We start from the raw sequence: 19,712 nt of genomic DNA, 5'->3' as shown, positions 1-19,712 counted from the left end.
CCTCCAGGGATGGTGACTCAACCATCCTTCCCTAGGCAGCCTGTTCTGCTGCCTGACAACACCTGAGGTGAAAAGTTTTTCTTAGTATCCAATCTAAACCTCCCTGGCACAACTTGAGATAATTTTCCTTCATCCTGACATTTATTTGGAAGTCTTTCACCTCGCTACAACCTCCTTTCAGGTAGTTGTATAGTGATAATGCCTCCCCTGAGCCTCCTTTTCTGCAGGCTGAACAGCCCCAGCTCCCTCAGCCATTCCTCATATGACTTACTCTCTAGACCCTTCAAGGGTTCCAATGCTCTTCTCTGGACACACTCCAGCCTCAATGTTTTTGGCAAAAAGGGAACTGTAAAGAAGGCTAGAATGCAATCCTGCTGACACAGATAAACAATGTCGTAACTAGAGGCTGGGTTGTTTGCTCCTGAGTGATCCTGGTGAACAGTTACTTTTCTGCATTTGTTATCATGTTATGTTAATGCAATTAATATGCACAAAGAGTAGATACTGATCAACTGCTCTCAGAAGAGGCTAATTTTTTTTTTCTGCCATCAGCAACTGAGTTTGTCAAGGTCATGAATCATATCATTCTTCAGCAATGACTGATTACAGACTGTGACCAAACCAGCCTCCATCTCCTGGTTAATAGTTAACAGTTTATTTCAAGTGCCTGATAAATTCTGAGCCAGATCTCCTGAAAACATGTGATGGCTCAGAGTTAATATTTATCTTAGCAGGGTGAAAATACAAATTACTTATTTCTGTAGCCTCTTGTGATTTGTTGTCATTGCCTGTATGAAACAAATGGGGCACAAGCAGCCACCTATCTTGCCAGGGAGATAATAAAAGCTGATCAGAAAAGTCTCTCAGAAACAGAAGACCAGACCAGACAAGAGGAAGCTACAAGGACCAGAATCATAATTTACAACCACTAATTAGGCAGTTTAAGACCAAACATCTACCTTCATCTACGTTTTGATCAAGTTATGCAGATTTGGCAAAAACTTCTCCAGTCTAAAATCTCTAACTAATATCTTTCTCAAATCCAGTATAGATTATACTGCTTCTGAAATCCACATTACTTAATTTTTTTCCCCTTTCAATCACCTGGATCATGACAATGTAAGTTTTATGATCCTTCCAGCTGGGAAGCAAGAGGGCACCTATATCTTGAAAATGAAAACCTTGAACAGTTGTTAGACTCCATGTGGGTCATGTGGGTCTAGCAGCTTTATAACAGAGGATGTGTCAGGCCAGAGTCTGGGAGACCTTTGCAGCCCCTTTCTACAGTCACCTCCTACCCTGACTGCCTCAAATTCTGTGTCCCACAGAAAGGGACAAATGAGCTGTCATTTTTATCTCCTGAAATATCTGTTAAGTTAATGGTTTAAGACCAGCTGGATCAAGTTTCAGTTTATGATTATATGAAACTTAAGCAGTTTTGGGGCTGCTTCATAAAACCATTCCATTCATAGAGGTGAGGGGGGATCAAGTGGGAAACAAGTGTACAGGAGGTCTTTCCAGGTAAATGCTCCTCAGAATTAGCAGCTTTGAGACTTTCTGATTTTCATTAGTCTAATCTGCTTTATTTTTTTTTTTCCAAACTTTTAACTTCCATGAGGCAAGAGGATCCACAATGTACTAACAATGCCAGCTAATAATTATTAATATAATTGTTAATAATTATATTAATATAATATATTAATATAAATATTAATTCTCCCCTCCATTTTAAACCTCCTACCACAAGACTGTGATGGCTTCTCTCACTGTCAGTAATTTCTTGCTAATTTTTCATCCTTTCTATTGGCAATTTGAGGACAGAGACAATGAGGTGTATGTTTCATCTGGAAAACAAACTCCACCTCCACTTCCTGAATTGCCTAAATTCTTCAATTTTTAAAAGTCCTTCAGTTTCAAGTTCTTGGAGCTCTTGTTCCTTCATGCAAAGGTTTGTTACAGACCTTTTCTCCTTCATGATCACAAAATATACTTGCAGTGAGTATAAGTACATTGTGAATTTGTGTGCCTTATACATCAAAACACAGGCTGTGACCTGAAGCTCACTGAAATGGATGGATTCTTTGCCACTTGCACTGAAGAACAGCTAACAAGTGTTCATTGCAATTTCTCCATCTGTACTCAATTATTTCTTTTTGTTAGCATCCATTATCAGTGTGTCCAGAAGTTAGCTAATTTATAACCCTAATCAAAAACTCATAACAGAATTTAAATTCAAGTCCATCCTTCTTCACTGAAGAATTTTAGCATAGATTTCATTAGGTATGCTTTTAATTGTTAATGGTATTTCTAAGAGCCAATAAAATACTTCAGAACCCAGATGAATATGCCATGGGATTAAGTCCATACTTGCCATTTCACTGAGAATGGGATTATTTTTCTAGACTCACTGATGTCTTACAGTCAGACTGGGTATTCTTGTTTCTTTTTATTTTACCCTCTTCCATTCTTTTTTTTCCATTCATATACTCTATAATAAAGGTTTGAATCAATATTTTCAATAGTCTTTCTCTTCTCCTTTGGACATACCCCCTTCTGTTTCACCTTTTAGTTTCAAGCACTTTTTCCATTCAGCATAATTTGTCTGTATTAAATTGTCACCTTTCTCCTCTTTCTGATTTATGAATAGCAGTGTTGCCATGTTATTTTATAGTAATCCCATCCGAGCTTTAGAGAACTACAAGCTTCTTTATTTGACTTAAATAGGAACAAGTTTACTCCAATAATAATAATATCTTATGTTAACATCTCCAATATGTTCTAAAAGTTTTCTTTACTCTGTTTTTTTTTTTAACTCCTTAAACAGACTAGCTTTGACAGAAGCAGGTGTTTGAAGTAAATTAAATTATATCATATTATATCTGGAATGAGTTTCAGCCATCACTTCTGTTTAAATTAGGGATTTAGATTAAATATCAGCTAGCATTAATAATTTCTGCAATGTCCTCTATCTCACAAGAAGCTGTTTTCTCAGTGTCTTAAAAGGATACATATAATTCAAATTCACTGGCAAAAAAGTCTCATAGTAGAAACTTTTTTCTTGAGTATTTTCCTTCTTTCATCCTTTGGGGTTCCAAGTTTTCCCTCTTGATTAAGTTTCTTGCCCTGGATGTGAAGGAGGATTAGGATACCTTATAATCAAAGCTCTGGAATCAATCAGTGATGTATGAGGCCAAATACAGAACAGATTTGCTCCCATAAGCAATTCAAGCAATATTTTAGTGAGGTCGGTTTAAGTGAAAATGAGCACAGACTGTGGTGCTGCATTTCTGCAATGCTCTGAAGATGGAAACATCATGACAATACTAATTAATATTGATAACTTAATGCCAAAGAAAGCCAATCCACAATTATATCCACTAATAGATATATGCTGACCTGGTATTTTAAATGGAAAAAAGCAAGCAAGCAAGCACACTTTCAAATATTGTCAGAGCTGAAGCCAGTCCAGGAGGTACTAAATCAATTACTTCAGCAGCTTGCTTTTGTAAAGGGATTCCTCAGCAACAGATTTCATTTCTAGGTGACCTCCCAGGCCCCAAGAAACACAGCAGCATCTACAGTCTGGAAAGATGTCGAAACAGCAGCAGCTCATAAGTGCCAAAAAATTTACTGCCTCAGCAAACATTGCAAATTTTCACATAGCAGAACTACATGGAGAATAACTATTATAGCAGGGGAAAAAAGTTTAAGTTTCAGCTGCAAGCACTAGACACTGTTTGTCAGAGGCAATTTTAAAGTATTTTTACCCTTGAATTTACAGCAGAATTTTCTCAACATAATTAGATTGGAGAATATTTTTTTGAGATGACTGAAGGTCAAATTGCTTCGTACCTATTTATACCTTGGCTATGAATAGTTGCACTGATCTTATCACTGGTAAGATATCTGGAGGAGCACCCAAGGTGAGTAATGATTAAAACCTTGGTTACTGAAAAAGAAAGGGTAGAAGCAAAACAGAACAGTTTCCTAAGATCAATCAACAGCAAATTTTTGAATGGTGAAATTGAAAATGCACTCAAAAGAATAATACAGAAATTAATTCTTAGAAACACTGTGATGTAACGCAATGTTCTGGGGAGCAGTGCACTTCATTTAAATCATAAATATATGGCTAAAGACACAGAAAAAGTAGGAAATCCTAACTGCACCATATTTATGTAAATTCTCTACAGCATATTATGGTATGGCAATGTTTCAAATGTAATGAGGTTGACCTCATGCTGTGTTTGAAAATATTTTAGTAAAACCTAGTGTATTTTTAGTAGGCTTTAATCCTAGATATAATGTTTGAAACAGTGAAAGTCCAACTAACAAGCTAGCAACTAAAATCTGAAACATTCTGGGGGATTTTGTCTCTCTATTCAATTTAGAAAGCAGACAGGGAGTACTCTTTCATATTCTAGGAAGAAAATATTTTCTTTTACAAAAGCAACTAAGAAAATCATCATAGCTTCCTTTTTTTCCTAGTTCTAAAGTAGGACTAGCAGAGGACTGGAAAATTTCATGCAGTAAATTTCTAATTTGAAGGCTACAAACTTGACAAGAATTTCCAGTATTACTCTCCAAAAACATGCTAGTATAAATTATATTTGTATAGTCTAAATTCCACTTTGATCATCCTTTTTCTTCTAATCTTGAAGTCACATCTTCACACATGTAAGTAAATCATTACTATCTTTATCCTTCTAACTGCATTAATATTTCCTTTCTAAATAGATTCTCTTATCCATGAATAGCTGGGGCATCTCTCATCCAAAGGCCAGATGTGGCCAGATGAAACAAGAGCCTATGAAGGGGTGCAATACTTTCAGGATAAAGCATTGTGATAAATTTCATTTCATAGTGATCAATTTACACTTTGAAGGTCACAGTGTTGTCTTTCTGTAAGGGGATAAAAAGCGGGCAGCTGTTTCTTCCTGCCAAATTCAATCAAATTTTTTTTTTGACCTTTAACATGCACCAGTAGGAGAAATCCCACTTCTCTCAAGAACTGCCAGTATGGGTGGGGAGGAGTTCAAAGAGGAAGGAGAAAAGGAGACTGCAATGGCTCCTCCAGCCAAGAGGTGAAATGAAAGTGTTGTAACAGGGCTAGAAGCAGGACAAAGTGTAACTCCTGACTGGACGTGTGTCACGGTTCAGGAATGGTTCCCCAATTTAGTGTTCCAAATGAAACACTCCAAACCACATGGCCCACGCATCCCCTCCTTTTCCCTGCAGGGAGGTAGAGAGGAGAATTGGAGGCTCAAAAGGTAAAGATCTTGGGTTCAGACAAGAACAGTTACTGTAAACAGCAATGAAATAAAAAACTGAAGACAAACAGCAACAATAGTAATAACAAAGTATCTAAGAGGTGAACCATTCACATGTGAGTTCTCACCACATAGAAACCCCACCATGTGGCCATGCTTTGACACCAGGAAGGGACCCCTTCCCCTGTCCCCAGAAAATGATGTGAGGTAGTATAGAATTACCTCCAGGCCTTAACCATGTTCCCTTCTGGCTACTGCAAAAATGAACCCTGTCCTGTCTGGAACCAGGTCAATGAGATTTTGCCCTGAGGCAAATTTGTCTGTGACTCTCTTCAATAGCCTTTTCTTCATGACCAGAAAGAATGTTGGCATGCTTGGCACCATGCGAATTTATTCATAGGGAATAGCTATGGCTACAGCCTAGACAAACGACTTAAGGTATAATACGCAAAAAATATTTGATATGCATGCATGTCATCAGGAACGAAGTGGTTCAACTAAAAAGACTTGTCTGTTCTTCTGTGTATGTCACTTTTTAAACAATTCATATGATAACAGTATTAACTTGCAAATAAGAATTAAATTCTTTCAACAGTCACAAATGTGTTGTGAAAATAACTTCACATTTAAAGGTCACATGTTGCATTTCTTTTGACTCCCATGTCATTGCTGGTCAATAGGATCATGCTTTCTGATTCTGCCAAATCTGAACTCACATTCCCATTGTGGGCTGCTATAGTCCATAGGATGTCTCCTAGATACATGGGTGTGTTTATCACGGACAAGAATCTTAATGAGTTGATAAAAACTAAAACAAATTCTGTCTTATTACTGGCTAACTTATTCCATCTCCTTCAGGATGCTAGGAAGAGTGAAAATCTAATGCATTTTTTTATAGGCCATAATTCTGTAGCTTCTTGTAAGCCTATGTGTACCTTTGCACACATCCACACACAGTGCCCTGTTAAACTTCAAGACGTAATAGTAGGACGACCCTGGATTCTCATGTGCTGGTGGAGTCAGACTAGATCTTAAAATGCTGCAGTTAAAAAAAAAGCAATCTATGCAAAACTCACATTTTGTGCATTTACCAGAACTTCGTGCATTGTGATCACTTTGAATTTTTGATTAAATTTCCAGTCCTATATTTCTATGTCATTTATTGAGTATATCCACACTAAGCCCCTGAAACTCAGGTAAAAGAAAGGGTTTTTTCATATATTGGGAAGTCTAGGAAAACCAGAACGACTGATTTCTTCATACAGGGAAACTCATCAGTCTTGGTACGAGATACTGGCAGGCTAAGATGATTTTGGTGAGCAGGAAGTACTAGCAAGGAAAGAATAGAGCTGTCTGATGCAGTGGCCACAGCAGGGCTGCTCCCTCCACACAGTGCTGGCAAAAAAGACTAAACTAACTTCCCATGAAAGATCTAGGTGGGGATTTCCTCCTGCACTCCTATTTTCATCTGCATCTCTAGCACCTGTGCATCAGAGAAGAGTTTATTTTTGTTCACTCAGTGGCTGAGTACAGCTCAGTTTGCTTCATGGTTTCCATCTAAGACCTGCTGTTCAACTGCCTGTAACACAGGCAAATTCTGATCATCCAGGTCAGGTTTTTCTGTGATAAGGATGTCTTGAGCTGGTTGATTTACCATCTCACTCTCAGTGTGGTGTGATTCGGACACTGACCAGGCACAATTTATACAGTGAAACACTTTTCCAATCCTGGTGAAAGAAAACACTCTGAGGTGCTCCAAAACCTGCAAGGTTTGAAGGAGAGATAGAGGAGGAACATTTGCCAAGGGAAAGTAAAAGTCTGTGAGCAGCCAGTGCTGCTTAGCTGAAGACCAAGGGGACTGAAGCTCAGTGGCTCCAACCATGGGCTGCCTCATCAGCCTCCCTTGTGCTGATCACAAAACCAGAAGAAAATTACTTCCTGTCACTGCTGAACTAGTTTTTCATCAGCTCACCAAGCTCAGTTGTCATAGGGAATGGTCAAGCTGAAGCCAGTGCCAACCTAAGAAAAATGCCAGGAAAAGGAGAGGGAGAAAGGTGTGGAATTGCAACCCTAGAGAAAGCAGGCTAACTTTTGATATGAAATACAAGCAATTTTCCTTGATTAGGGCATCTAGGTTGTGGACTAACTTTTAGGGTGAAGAAGAAGAGCCTAGCATATGTTAGAATAAATATGTAGGCAGAACAGTGACAATGTGGAAAATAGCTTTTTCTGGCTACACAGCTACTCATCACGTTGCCACTGCTCTGTCTACATATTTCAGGCTTTGTAGCCTGAAAGCAAGCACCTTGAGAGTGAGCTCTAGTTACAGCTGTCTGGAAGATGATGAGGGCAAATATTTCTGTTTAATGAGCATGCATATTCATTTGCTCATTTAGGAGAAAGAAGTCATAAAGGAAGGCAATAAGCAGAAACAAAAGCAGAAACTGCTGTGGTTCACCAAATGGTACCTGTCTGTAGCTTCTACAGTGACCTCATGCTTCATGAAGAGGTGCAACAAAGCACTGGTGTGCCAGCACGTATCAAGGACAAGGAATAAGCCTCCCTTGTTGTCCTTCTCTTTTGTCTGTAGAGCCTTGTCTAGGATTCAGTAGGTAACTGGGATAGAGATGGCTCTCAGTTATGGATTCTTCCCTGTTTTAAAAGTAGGATGAGTTTGTACCACCTCTATCATTACAAACAGTCCCATTGATGTCACTTGTGGTACCTCCAGAAAGCACACATCAGGTCGTGGAGATTCAACATGCCAAAACACAGAGACACTGACAGAGGACAAAAAGGAGGCAGGTTGAGGTGCTGAACACCATGTCCACAGCACACCTGTGATATGTTGGGGGCAGCAGTTAGTAGCTGACATATCCTTTCAAACACTTGCTCACTTTGTCTCCAAAAAAAGATCAGCTCAGCAAAAAACAACTCTGTTCTGTGACAAACATTTCACCTCATGTGAACTTACAAAATTTTGTTAGCCTGAAGACCAAATGAGGACCACAGGCAGGACAATATATATAGAACACATATATATATATATGTATATATATATATATCTAGGGAAGGCTGTCAAGGAAACAAATAAACAGGCTCTAATTTTCTCCTGCAATACTAAGCAGCTTTCATACCACGGGAGACTAGAAAGGTTGAGTTACCCTGACGTCAGTACAGTCATTATTGGCTCAGGTTTTTGGCTTGTGTACAAGACTAACATTCTTACTCTTGGGAAGGTCTTACTCTAGCACAGAAGTGGGTAAGAAACTTTACTGTGTTGTCCCTCTTTGTATCCTAATCCAAGTGTCAGAATTTCAGAACATCTGGAGACCAACCATGGTAAGCACATTGTCACACTGTCAGGAAGGCTAATGAACAACCTCATTATAATTAAAGGTGTCCTCAGATGCTCTAAAATGAAAAACCATACAAAACCATGTATGTAGTCCACATACATGCACTACCTAGAGAGTGAACTATTCCATATTTCTTCCTATAAAGCAATTTGACATTCTTCATGCCCATACTGACTACTGTGGAGACCTCTTGCTACAGACTCAGTGATTTGGGGAAATTATCTTGCAACAGGCCAATACATCTGAGTGCTAGAGAGCAAATTACAGGCTCTTAATGTTTTCCCAAATATTTTCACATATGCTCTGTTATTATTTATATTGCATTACAGACTATCGTGAGCCATTTGACTTTAACAAGAGGTGACTTAAATTGTATGCTGTAGTCCAGAGTGCATTCATCCAAGGCGACGTCGGCAGCAATAACAAAACACACTGTGCTCTGCCTAGTGAGCGTGTTTTCCTGAGGTCAGTGGGAGCTCAGGCTGCTGAGGACTTCACATACTTGACTCTTTAAGGGCTTACCTCAGGAGCCCTTTGACATACCTTGAACCTGTTCAGATCACCACTGTCCTAAATTCTCCCAAGGATCTGAAACAACACACAGCACCCTTCAATCCTGTTGCACCTGATTATTAGGGACAGATTGCTGTGAGACAGAGATGACCCTTTAAGTAAGCAGTGAATGGGAGATGAAAACTAGTGGGATAATGCACATCCCTGGCTGAGTGAGAGTTGTTACCTGTGGCACCAGGTCTGAACCAGCACTGGACCAGATGAATTCGGTGCCTTGTTGAGCTAGACTATGTTCAACATACAAAAGTGATACATTGCCATCAGTGACATTTGGCTGGTGACACTTTCAGGAGAGTCTCCTGTCTGTCTGACTGCTGCTAGCTGGAAATATACCCTCTCAATATGTGGAGATGCAGGTATGTGTTTCAAGAAACTGCAGAAAACATCTGTGAAGGGCTTCTCTTTTTATAGAGCATGTTATTAACAAAGCCTAAAATCCCAGCTGCATTTTTACCCTATTATTCAGACTGTTTCCTGTCCTAACTTCTCTGCTTACTTTTAGAAACTATTGATACTTGTTTTGAATAGCAGAAAGACCTACATTTCACTAGTACCTGAAAACAATTCAAATACAGCAGAATTTTGGTAAAATTCAGAAATAATTGTTTTAAGTGTTTTAACTGCTAGGATTTGGTAGCAGAAGCACTGCTGTAAATCAATAAACGTATTTAAGCTTTTAGGTGTTTTGTTATTCTGTGGACAGTAAAACAATTCATAAGGTAAGAGTACATAAACCCAGGATTTTTTTACAGGTGCAGATCCTTATGGTCTAAAATCTTTGATACAAGATTCTTCTTTTTTCTTTCTGAAATGGAATCTGCCATTTCAAAAGGGTGAAACATATTGCACATGGGAATTTGCAAGCAGTCTGCATACAAAGAGAATTTTTGTTCTTTTTACACTTTCATACCAAGCACCCAGAAGAAACCTACCTGCTTTGCAGTATGTCAGAGAAGCACTTAGATTCAAAGAGTATATTTTTCCTAACTCTGGGACTGAGATGGGAATCCAGGCAGAAAATGGGAATCTGAGGCAATGGCCATACATGTCACATAAAAATAGTGCCACACAATTATCTAAGTGCAACAATTCACCCCCCCCCCCCCCATTAGTATTGCACACAGCCCTGAATCACATCCTATATTAATATCTCAAAGTCACTTGTAAAACTTTTTTTTTACCTGACCATTTAACATCCTCTCTCTTTGGGTTTCTCCAGTGTGTATCTTATTCTGGACTGAAATTACGTATCACTGGGTACAGCTGCAAGACTACAAATCTGGTCAGTAAAACTAGAATAAGCAAAAGTAAGTAGGCATGGCTTAAAATCCCCACACTGTCACACAACTAATCCTTTTTAGCAGGTAGGCAAAAATCAAAGCACCTCATAAATATGAAGCCTAGACTGGCTAAAGAAATTCTAGCAGTTTCAACATGAGACATGCAAGAATGAGGATGCATATTCACTTATTAAGAAAAGTGCTTCCATCTGACCACTTTCCTGTGGGGAGGGAGAGAAAAAGAGTAAATGATAGGTTCTCTCAAGAATATTGTAACAGTTGTTTCCCCCCATCCCCTAATTGATCTTCAAATTATCCCTTTATTTGCCCCAAATTTGTAGCAAGCTCATATTTTATTAATATTTTTTCCAGATTTGCTTGGCATAAAGAGAACTGATGCAAAAAGGATAGACTAGATCTCTGCGTAATTTAAATGATTGCAATTTCGTCACCTGTAATGGAATTAATCTGAATTACAGCAGCTGGGCAACTGACTGAAATTGGGTAGACCTGCCCCTCGGAAAATAATCTCTGATACCTCCCTCTCACCAGGGCAAAGGTGTTTGCCTGGCAGCTGTCGCAGCTCTGTGAGAGATCTTAATTTCGGAGCAACTTTCCGCCCCTCCATGCACACCCCAGGAGGGGAGCGGGATGAGCGGGCTTTGCCCGGGCTCCAGGAGGGCTGCGGAGATGGTGTTAGCGCCGCTGGAAGGACGCGAGCATCCCGGGTCACATCCCGCGAAGGCTCAGCGCGGCACCCTCACCCCCGCGGGGATCGGCTTCTGGGCAGCCGCTCAGCGGCCACCGGGACACCTCACCCGGCGGCTCCGGGGCACGGCAGGGGCGGAGGGTCCCCCGAGCTCCGGCCGCTTCCCCGCCCGCGTCCCCTCCCCCTGGCGGGGCGGGAGCGGGGCCGGGCCGGGGGGAGGAGCAGCCGGAGCCGGGGCCGGGGCCGGATCGCGGCGGCTCCAGCGGAGCCCCCGAAGTTTGCGCTGCCGGCGGAGGCGGCTCTGGGCCCTCGTCCCGCCGCTTCCGGGGCCCCGCCGGGCGGAGCGGGCCGGGCCGGGAAAGGGGGCGGGAGCGGCCGCCGGCAGCGAGCCGAGCCGAGCCGAGCCGAGCCGAGATGAAGAAGCCGGACGGGAAGGTGGTGCTGCTGGGGGACATGAACGTGGGCAAGACCTCCTTGCTGCACCGCTACATGGAGCGGCGCTTCCAGGAGACGGTCAGCACGGTCGGCGGTGCCTTCTACCTGAAGCAGTGGGGGCCGTACAACATCTCCATCTGGGACACCGCAGGTGAGCGGGACCCCGGCACGGGGGGCAGCACGGCGGGGCCGGGGCGCCGGCGCGGGGCTCCCGGCGTTTCCCGGCGGAACGGGGCTCCCCGAAACCCGCGGCGTGTTTGCTGGCCGGCTGCCCCTCTCCTCCGGCGCTGCCCGCGGCACCCTCCATGCCTTGGCATGCGTAGGGCTTTCTTTTCCCTAGTTTTGGCTCGGCCCTAGTGTACGCGCTGCTGGTGAGAAAGGTTGCGGTGGGTGACCTCGCTCGGGACAGCTCGGCTTTCCGAGAAGCGGCGGGCAGGAGATGGAGACGCGACCCCCGCCGTGCCCCGGAGGCGGCGGCCGGCACCGGGAGCCCTGCCCCGCTGCCTATCGCCTTCTCTCGGCACCACGCTGAAATCAGTCGCCTGAATCATAGGGTTTGGCGGTAGGACAGAGTCTGAAAAGAGTCACGATTTTGACGGGCAGTAAGGGGCCTCACAACTGCTCATCTCTGGTGTTTTTTGAATTACTTTGCTAAACGTGAATGTACAGGGAAGATTGTGGTGCCTGGTTGCTTTCTTTTACCCTAGCAGATGGCTACTGGCTACAAGTTCAGTCATGAATTAGAGAGGTTACAGCTTCTCTTCCTTATGTACTGTTGAGTTTGAGATCAGCTGGTGTCAGACTCGGACTTCCAGACGCCTGCTGCTTGTCAGCGCTTCAGACGTGGCGTTCCCCTCCACCGCGGCTGAAGGAGACTGCTGCACAAAGAGCACGGGCTGCCGGCAGCTCCGGGCCGGGATAGCAGCAAGGGGCTGTCTGTCCTACTCTTGTGGCAGGCAGCATCTCCGGGATGCAGCGTGGGATTGTGGTTTGGCGGAGGTGGGGGGAGCACGGACTGGAGAAGTGGTTTGTGGGCTTAGTCATATGAATGTCTTGCTCTTCTTTATTAAGTCAGGAAGCTCCCCTCTGTCATGTAAAGGTCCTGTAAAATTAAGTCAATGGGCGCTCTTGCCTTTAAGCTGCTCTTTGCAAATATAATCTTGTTCATTATTTTCTTTTTGTTCTCATGTTTAGCTGGATTTTTAAAACTGGCTAGTGGCAACGTGAAGAACGCAGTTTATATGTCCTTGTGGAGCTGCAGCATCGTGCAATGTTCCAGTTTCTTCTTGATGAAATTTGGGAGGGAAGTTCATTTGCTGTGTCACTTCTTGTCACCATCTAGTCCAAAATGGCTTTTCCTGTGTCAGGAATTGAGGGGGAGGAAGGGGAGAAATGAAACTGCCAAAAAGTTATACAGAAATGCTTTAAACACTTTTGGGAAGTGTGGGGAGGAGGTGTTTAAGAGCTTTTTCTTGCATTTAGTAATCTGTTACTATCATGCAAGCTTTCTACAGTGGCTCTGTTTTAAATATGCTTTCTATGTCATTTGCAGTATTTTTTTTTTTTAATCTACTTTAATTTTGGAATGATGTGTTTTACTATGAGGAGTCTCTTGTGGGCAGTTGCTGCTTGTTTCTAATAAGCAAGACCCCCATGGGTGATTAACAGTGGGCTTTATTTCAGCAGAAAAACTATCTGTCTTGGTGAGATTGTTCCTTGGTAATTTCCATTATACCTTTCTATTTTTATTTTTTTTTATCATGCATAATAAAATAAGTCCCTCCAAGGCTTGTCTGCTGGTTCTAGAGTCCTTTTTGTCAAACATTTATTCTTATTGTGGTATTTTATTCAGTGTTAATTGAGGAATCAAGTTCCAGTTGTATGTGGAATCTGGAAAGCTCCAGAGGTGGAATCTCCGTGTGCCAGATGAAGCAGGTGATATCTGTCTCAGGGCAGTGCAAATGTTCAGAGCTCAACAATTGCTTCCCCAGTGGTCACAATTCCCTCTGCACCCCAGAGAGGGGCTTCTGCCAATGCCAATGCACAGCTCTGCAGTAGAAGTTCCTGCAGGACTTGTGGAGCAGAACTGCTGGAGCTGTATTTGCAGAGCAGCAGTTGGAAAGTGCTGCTGTATTGTACCTGGCTGGTATAACACGTCTTCCTCATTCTTTGTTGTTGGAGTTAGCACTGGGTCTGGCTGTCCTCTCTCTTGTGTTTCAGGGGCAGGCAAGGGCTCTTGCACCATCTCCCTGTTGTCTTGTGCTCTTGCAGAATGATGGAAGTTGCCAAAACTGGGATAGACTGTTGAGGCTTGTGGGTTTTCGTTTATTAACAGCTCTCATTAGTCTTGGGAGAAATAGAAGCTCCTAGGGCACATATGTGCTTTCCGCTGTCCTGGTGAAGAAGTAAGGGACCTTGTTGACACTGTAACTCTGGTGTTAAGTCACAAGGGGATTCAGAATTGTTTGCTATTTATTTGTTTATCGGTGCTATTTATTTATTATTTTTATTTTGTGTGGACCTTATGCTTTTTCTGGCCTCAGTGGGTCTGGAGACCTTGGTTTGTGCCTCTTATCTGTCTGCTGTCTCACTGTCTTATCTCTACCAGGTGGGTACCAAGTAAGCTTGGAATGTGTAGTAAGGAGTTTAAAATTTAGCTTTTTTGTCTGTTTATTAACCTGGTGTTGCTAACTACTGAATTCTTGTGAAGAAGTTATAGGGTTATCAAATACTGATACATTGATTTCTTTATTTATGTGTGTGTAGATATAAAGAGAAATCCAGCAACAGTCTTCCAGGAGATTTAAAATTATTTAGCGCAGCAATGACAAGAGCGTGGATCAAAGTTTGCACACGTCCCACCTACCTAAATACAGAGTGGCAGCTCAGGATGTCTGTCTTAATACCTCAATATCACTTTATAAAATGTATGATATAGAAGTACGGAAGATTTGGCCTAGAAAAATTAGGGTATGCATGGGTAGTAGCTATTATACAAGTTCAATACATAATTAAACGAGGTAAGTGGGAATACATCTTGTTTTTTAATTTTCTCCATTCACATTACATTTAGTATGTGAATGTATATTTATTTTTGTTGTTGTTTATGAGCATTATTTTTGGGACTTCCATAGAAGTCCCCTAAGTTTTACTTGCAGTTCAAATTGTATGGTTATTTGTTTTTCTGGTATGGTGTAGGCATTTGGCTGTAACAATTCAAGCTTAAATACACTGAAGCTTCATTCTTGTAATAAAAAGTGATTTTTGTGCACACTTAGATAACTTCAGTGATTGATGAGAATATCTGCAGTAGTGGTGATGGATCAAAAGTTAAGTATGCATGGATGCTAGTACTAGAGAAGTCTAATTGCTGATTTTCTGAGTTATTTAAAATGTGTGTCATTTTCACTAATCACTCTGTTGATTTTGCATTACTTCCTGCTCTGAATTTAGAAAAATCTCGTTTTCCTAAGAAGAATTAAATTTGCTTACCAAAGTGATTAAAATGTGCATTTCTGTGTTATCTGTAATGAAACCACTGTGCACACCTGACCTGTTGTACCAAGTTAGATTTGAAGTGTAAATCAGTTATTCTAGGGAGGACTCTTAGCTGTACATTCACACCCCTCCTTATCTTGGAAAAATCAGCTGCTTAGTCTAGTCAAAATCTTTCATAAGCCCTGTAATAGGGGTGTGTAGAAGTTGTCAGACTTGATTGTTTTTTCATGTAAATGCTCATGGCAAATACTTCAACATTTCCTGTTTTCCAATTTGATGATTATGAGAGAAGTTATTTGAAAGTTGCATTCAAGTCAAGGAAACAAATAAGCCACAGATGGAATACTTGTGAGAAGTATCATATGCTTACCATGTTTCAAAGCTTTCCTTTTCCTAGCCATCTGCTTTTGACTGTTTCTCCGTTGTCAGAGCCTTGGATAGACAGTCTTGTGTCTGACCTTGTATGGCTGCTATTGTATTTGTGGTTGGTGCATAGAATTATTTACCTCTTATATTCTGTTGCGACAAATTACATTTATTTGTTTTCTCTTTGGATCAGTTAATTCAAAGGAACTAAAAAGAAGTGTAAACTGTATGAAAAGAAATAACTGTACACTTCTAGCATGTTTTAGTAACTGTATACTTCTAGCATGCTTTAAAGAACTAGTTTGCTGGATAGTCTTAGTCTCTAAAGCATTTGAGTACATGCTTTGAGACCTTTGCAATATTTTTTTTGAAATAATATTTTTCTGAAACAAGGAAAGTAAGCAACAACATCAGGGAGAATAACTTTCTGCTCACACAAAAGGATTGGGGGTTGGATATCAAAGCTATATGTGTGTGTGTGTGTGTGTGTATACAGATGTGTGTATATATATGTTTTCTAGGCAGTGCTGATGGCAGCTGCAGAGTAAATTAAACTTCCTGCTGGGTGCTTATGGCATGTAGCTTAGAGCTAGTGTGTAATCTTTTATGTCTGGCAGCACAAGACCTCCTGAAGTTTTGAGGGTCTTGGTCCTATTCCACCATTAAACCTGGAATAATGTGTGGTGGCTACAGCTAATGATATTGTAGGAGTCTTTTGGTTGTTCAGGCATGTTTTCTGATACCTTGGTATTTCAAAGGGTAAAACCTTTTCTGTATGTTAGATTTCAATTTTGACATTTGTTCATCTGACAGATAAGCTGTTTCTTAGCCCCAGCAGCAAGGTTTCTTAATTATTAGTGGTCATGTCCCCTGTGTTGCTGGAGTAGTATTAGAGCAGTCAACTGGTAAATGAATGATCAGTATTTTAGAAAGTTCACATCAGGATCCTCTTAATTCTATTTTAAGAGGCTGAGTTCTGAGCTTGACAGCAGATATTCATGTAGCATTATAATGGGGAAACATAAAGGTTTATGGAAAGCAAACTTTCCTTCTTTTCCTTCTCATCTTGAGCTGTCTGTCAACAAGGACTGACTTGGTTTTTTTATTCTGTGAATACTCAGCTATCGGTTCATATTTTTACATCTTTCACCCATTAATTTTTACCTGCACATATATATATAGATATAATTATTATTTTTTTAACTTGTCAGAGCTTATATAGTTGGGGACAAAGGAGACAAACATAGCCTAGAAAAGGCTCTTCCGTGCCTTGGGTCAGCTGCAGTGTATCTGCCTAATGAGTGCTTACATCTATCTCTTGTGACTGGTTTGCTGATGTCTGATGTTATCAGTGCTGGTGAGCACGTGTGAATTGCTCACAGCTTCTGATCTCTGGCTGCTGGGGTTTCATAGGCTGCAGTGCAGGCAGCTGCCTGTGCTGAGCTTTCTCGGGCAAGGTGTCAATGTTTGGCTGGCAAAATGTGGTAGATTACCCCGCTGAAAAGGATTAGGTTCCTCCTTTGCTTAGTTAGGCTTTGAGGTTTTTGTGGGTTTGGTTTTGTTCTTCCCCCCCCCCCCCCCCCCCGAATTTATCTGTGTTGATGAACACTTCCTTTGTCAAAGAGTCAAAGAATATCTTGAGCTGAAAGGGACCCATAAAGACCGAGTCGAATTCCTGCTCCTTGCAGGTTTACTTAAAACTAAGCCATTAAACCATATGACCAAGAGGGACCTCCTTGAACTCAGGCTTGGTTCTCTGGGGAGCCTGTTCCAGTGAATGACCACCCTTTCAGTGAAGAGTCTTCTCCTGGTGTCCAGTCTGAACTTCCCCTGATGCAGCTACACCCCATTTCTAGGTAATGGCAGTGAGACAGCTCAGTTCTCAAGGGACACCTGAGATGGGGTTTGACTTGGTCCTCAGAGTGTGAGATCAACCAGAAAGCTGGAACCAAACATTGCCTTGTGTGGCGAACGGTATGAAAATTGTCAGTGGGTACGGAGGAAACACGGTCCTCCATCATATTGAAACAGAACAAAGAAAGAGGAGGATTTAGGTGACACTTCCTCACAAGTGAACACTGATAGTAGCTACTCTGATTATTATTCTGGTTTTGACTTTTGGAAGTAGAGGATTACAGCAGGGAAAAAGGAGCTGCAGATGAGATGGTTGGGTAGATTAGTTAGAGTCAAAGAGAGCTCTGATGCATGTGCCTTTCTACACCTGATGAAATTCTGGCAGTGGTTGGGGTTGGGTGTTGCTGAATGTGTAGTGAGGTATCTTTAGTTCAGGAGGTTTCTTGTTGGAAGGTCATAGGGAGTATCACCTCAAAAAGTGTCTTGGGCATTGGGGACCTTCAGTGAGGAAGGCTACTGAGTGTGTACCTGTGCTCAACCAGTGAGAACTAAACAACACAGAAGTTGGAAATTATGGAGAATAAAATCCCTGAAGTTTGTTGCTGGTGAGTCATGGCTTGGGGGCCAGTTACCAGCAAGAGTCTTTGATTTTTATTTTTTTTTTTAATTTTTAAAAAATTGGAAAAAAATATTTTCTTTCTGCCCTTGGGAAAATTATTTTGCAGAATATTATGTTGGCCTCAATTAGTTGTTCATAATTGTTGTATGTAAAACAATGATGAGGACCAGTGCCTCATACACACATAGTGTGGCTTCCCTGAGATTTCTGTGTATAGTTATAGGCTATATGTGTTCATAGCTTGAAAAGGAAACTGTAAGAGTGGAAGTTTGAAGGGACAGAAATTCCTGAAGAGAGTTCAGTGTCAGTGAGTTCTGTATCTAAAGCTTCTGAAGCAGATTCAGAGGAAGGAATACAAATTCCATCCCTGGAAACACAGTTTTGTTGTTGTGAAACAGTGCACTGGATTTTTTTTTTTTGTTTTTTCTTTTTTTTTTTGTTTTTTTGCAATGAATGTTTCCTGAAAAGAGCAAAATAACTTGGGAGGTGATTAAAAATATGAAAAAATAATTAACTGCCTGGGGAAAGTCCTGGAGGAAGTTCCAGGTTCTGTCCAGCAATTTAAAATACAATGATATACAAATAAAGTCAAAGGTAACAAATTCACTGCGGCTGAAAGTGCTTTTGTATGCAAATTAAGTAAAAATCTGGAAATACCTTGTCACAAGGAATGAGAAAAATACATATCAAAAAGAAACAGAAGACAAAAGTAACACAATTTATTCATAGCTAACTTACTTTATTGAAAGCAGAGTTTTTATTTCCAATGTGTAATTTTAGTACTGACTTGCAGAGGCAAGCTAATGGGGAGGTTATGGCACCTGGTGAGTACTTGATGCAGGCTAAGGTAAATGCTGTGTGCCAACTCCTGTGCTCCCTTCTGTGTTCCAGCCCCCACATTAAATCCCCACTTTGCATGTGGTATTTAATAACAGAGTGCAAAGTGACTGAGCTGTTCTAGCCTAAGTGGGAAAGTAGTCGACAGTTTCAGTAGGACTCTCCCTGAACAGCATCAGCGACCTGAGATGTGTGCCTGGCTAAAGCTGTCTGGGATCATGCCAAAACATTGTGACTTGACAAACATGAGCAACTTTGGCGTCCTCAAGAGGGCTTGAGTTTGTTCAACTTCTTGAACTGACTGAGTTTGCCATTTTTTGAAGTCACAGATTCTAGGCTGGAGCAATATGGAGAATCTTCCTAATGAAGAGTTTATGCCTCTGGCATTGCATTCTTCTTCCCTGGTTACTGAAGGAAGAGGTGTATTTTGCCGGTGTCTGTCAAAATTGACTCAACAGCTGAAAGATTAGTTTAAATACTGTCTGCTTTGTGACAATACTGAAAATGTATGAGGGAGGGAGGCATGAACAAGAGAAAGGGTTAGTGAAACAATGTAAATGCAGTGGCAAAGCTGCTGACAAAAATTGCAGCTGTATGGCTGTTCATCTTCCTGGTGGATTGGGAGCTGGTAGGAGAGACTGTAGAAAATAAGGGTGTCCAAAAACTAGATTATTGGCTTCAGTTAAACTGGTGTCCTAGAGGGTACATGCAAAGGCATAGATGTTCTGGGCACGAAAACAAGTTACTGGTGCCCTGTTGCATTCTTCAGTTTGACTTTGTGACAAGTATACCTGGGCTGTCTAAGAATCAACAGCTCTTTCAGTGTCCGGGTGAGGGGAAAAACACAGGGATGGGAAATGTTTTTCCCAGTAGTTCTCTGTCTAGCTGAGTAAACAGTGTTGCACAGAACAG

General features: G+C 41.4%; 1 protein-coding gene across 1 annotated transcript in view; it reads left to right on the top strand.

Moving 5' to 3' along the window:
• Positions 1-11,427: 11,427 nt before the first annotated feature.
• The window catches only part of RAB20 (RAB20, member RAS oncogene family), a 28,554-nt gene continuing 20,269 nt past the window's right edge, over positions 11,428-19,712 (top strand). The window contains exon 1 of the mRNA XM_058846111.1: positions 11,428-11,777. Within this exon, the coding sequence (XP_058702094.1) occupies positions 11,606-11,777 (172 nt within the window). The 5' untranslated portion in view covers positions 11,428-11,605. The remainder of the gene's footprint in view (positions 11,778-19,712) is intronic.

Source organism: Poecile atricapillus, chromosome 1, assembly GCF_030490865.1.
Source record: "Poecile atricapillus isolate bPoeAtr1 chromosome 1, bPoeAtr1.hap1, whole genome shotgun sequence".
NCBI lineage: Eukaryota > Metazoa > Chordata > Aves > Passeriformes > Paridae > Poecile > Poecile atricapillus.
The sequence above is the reverse complement of the archived record's forward strand: the minus strand, read 5'-3'. Positions and strand labels throughout refer to the sequence as shown.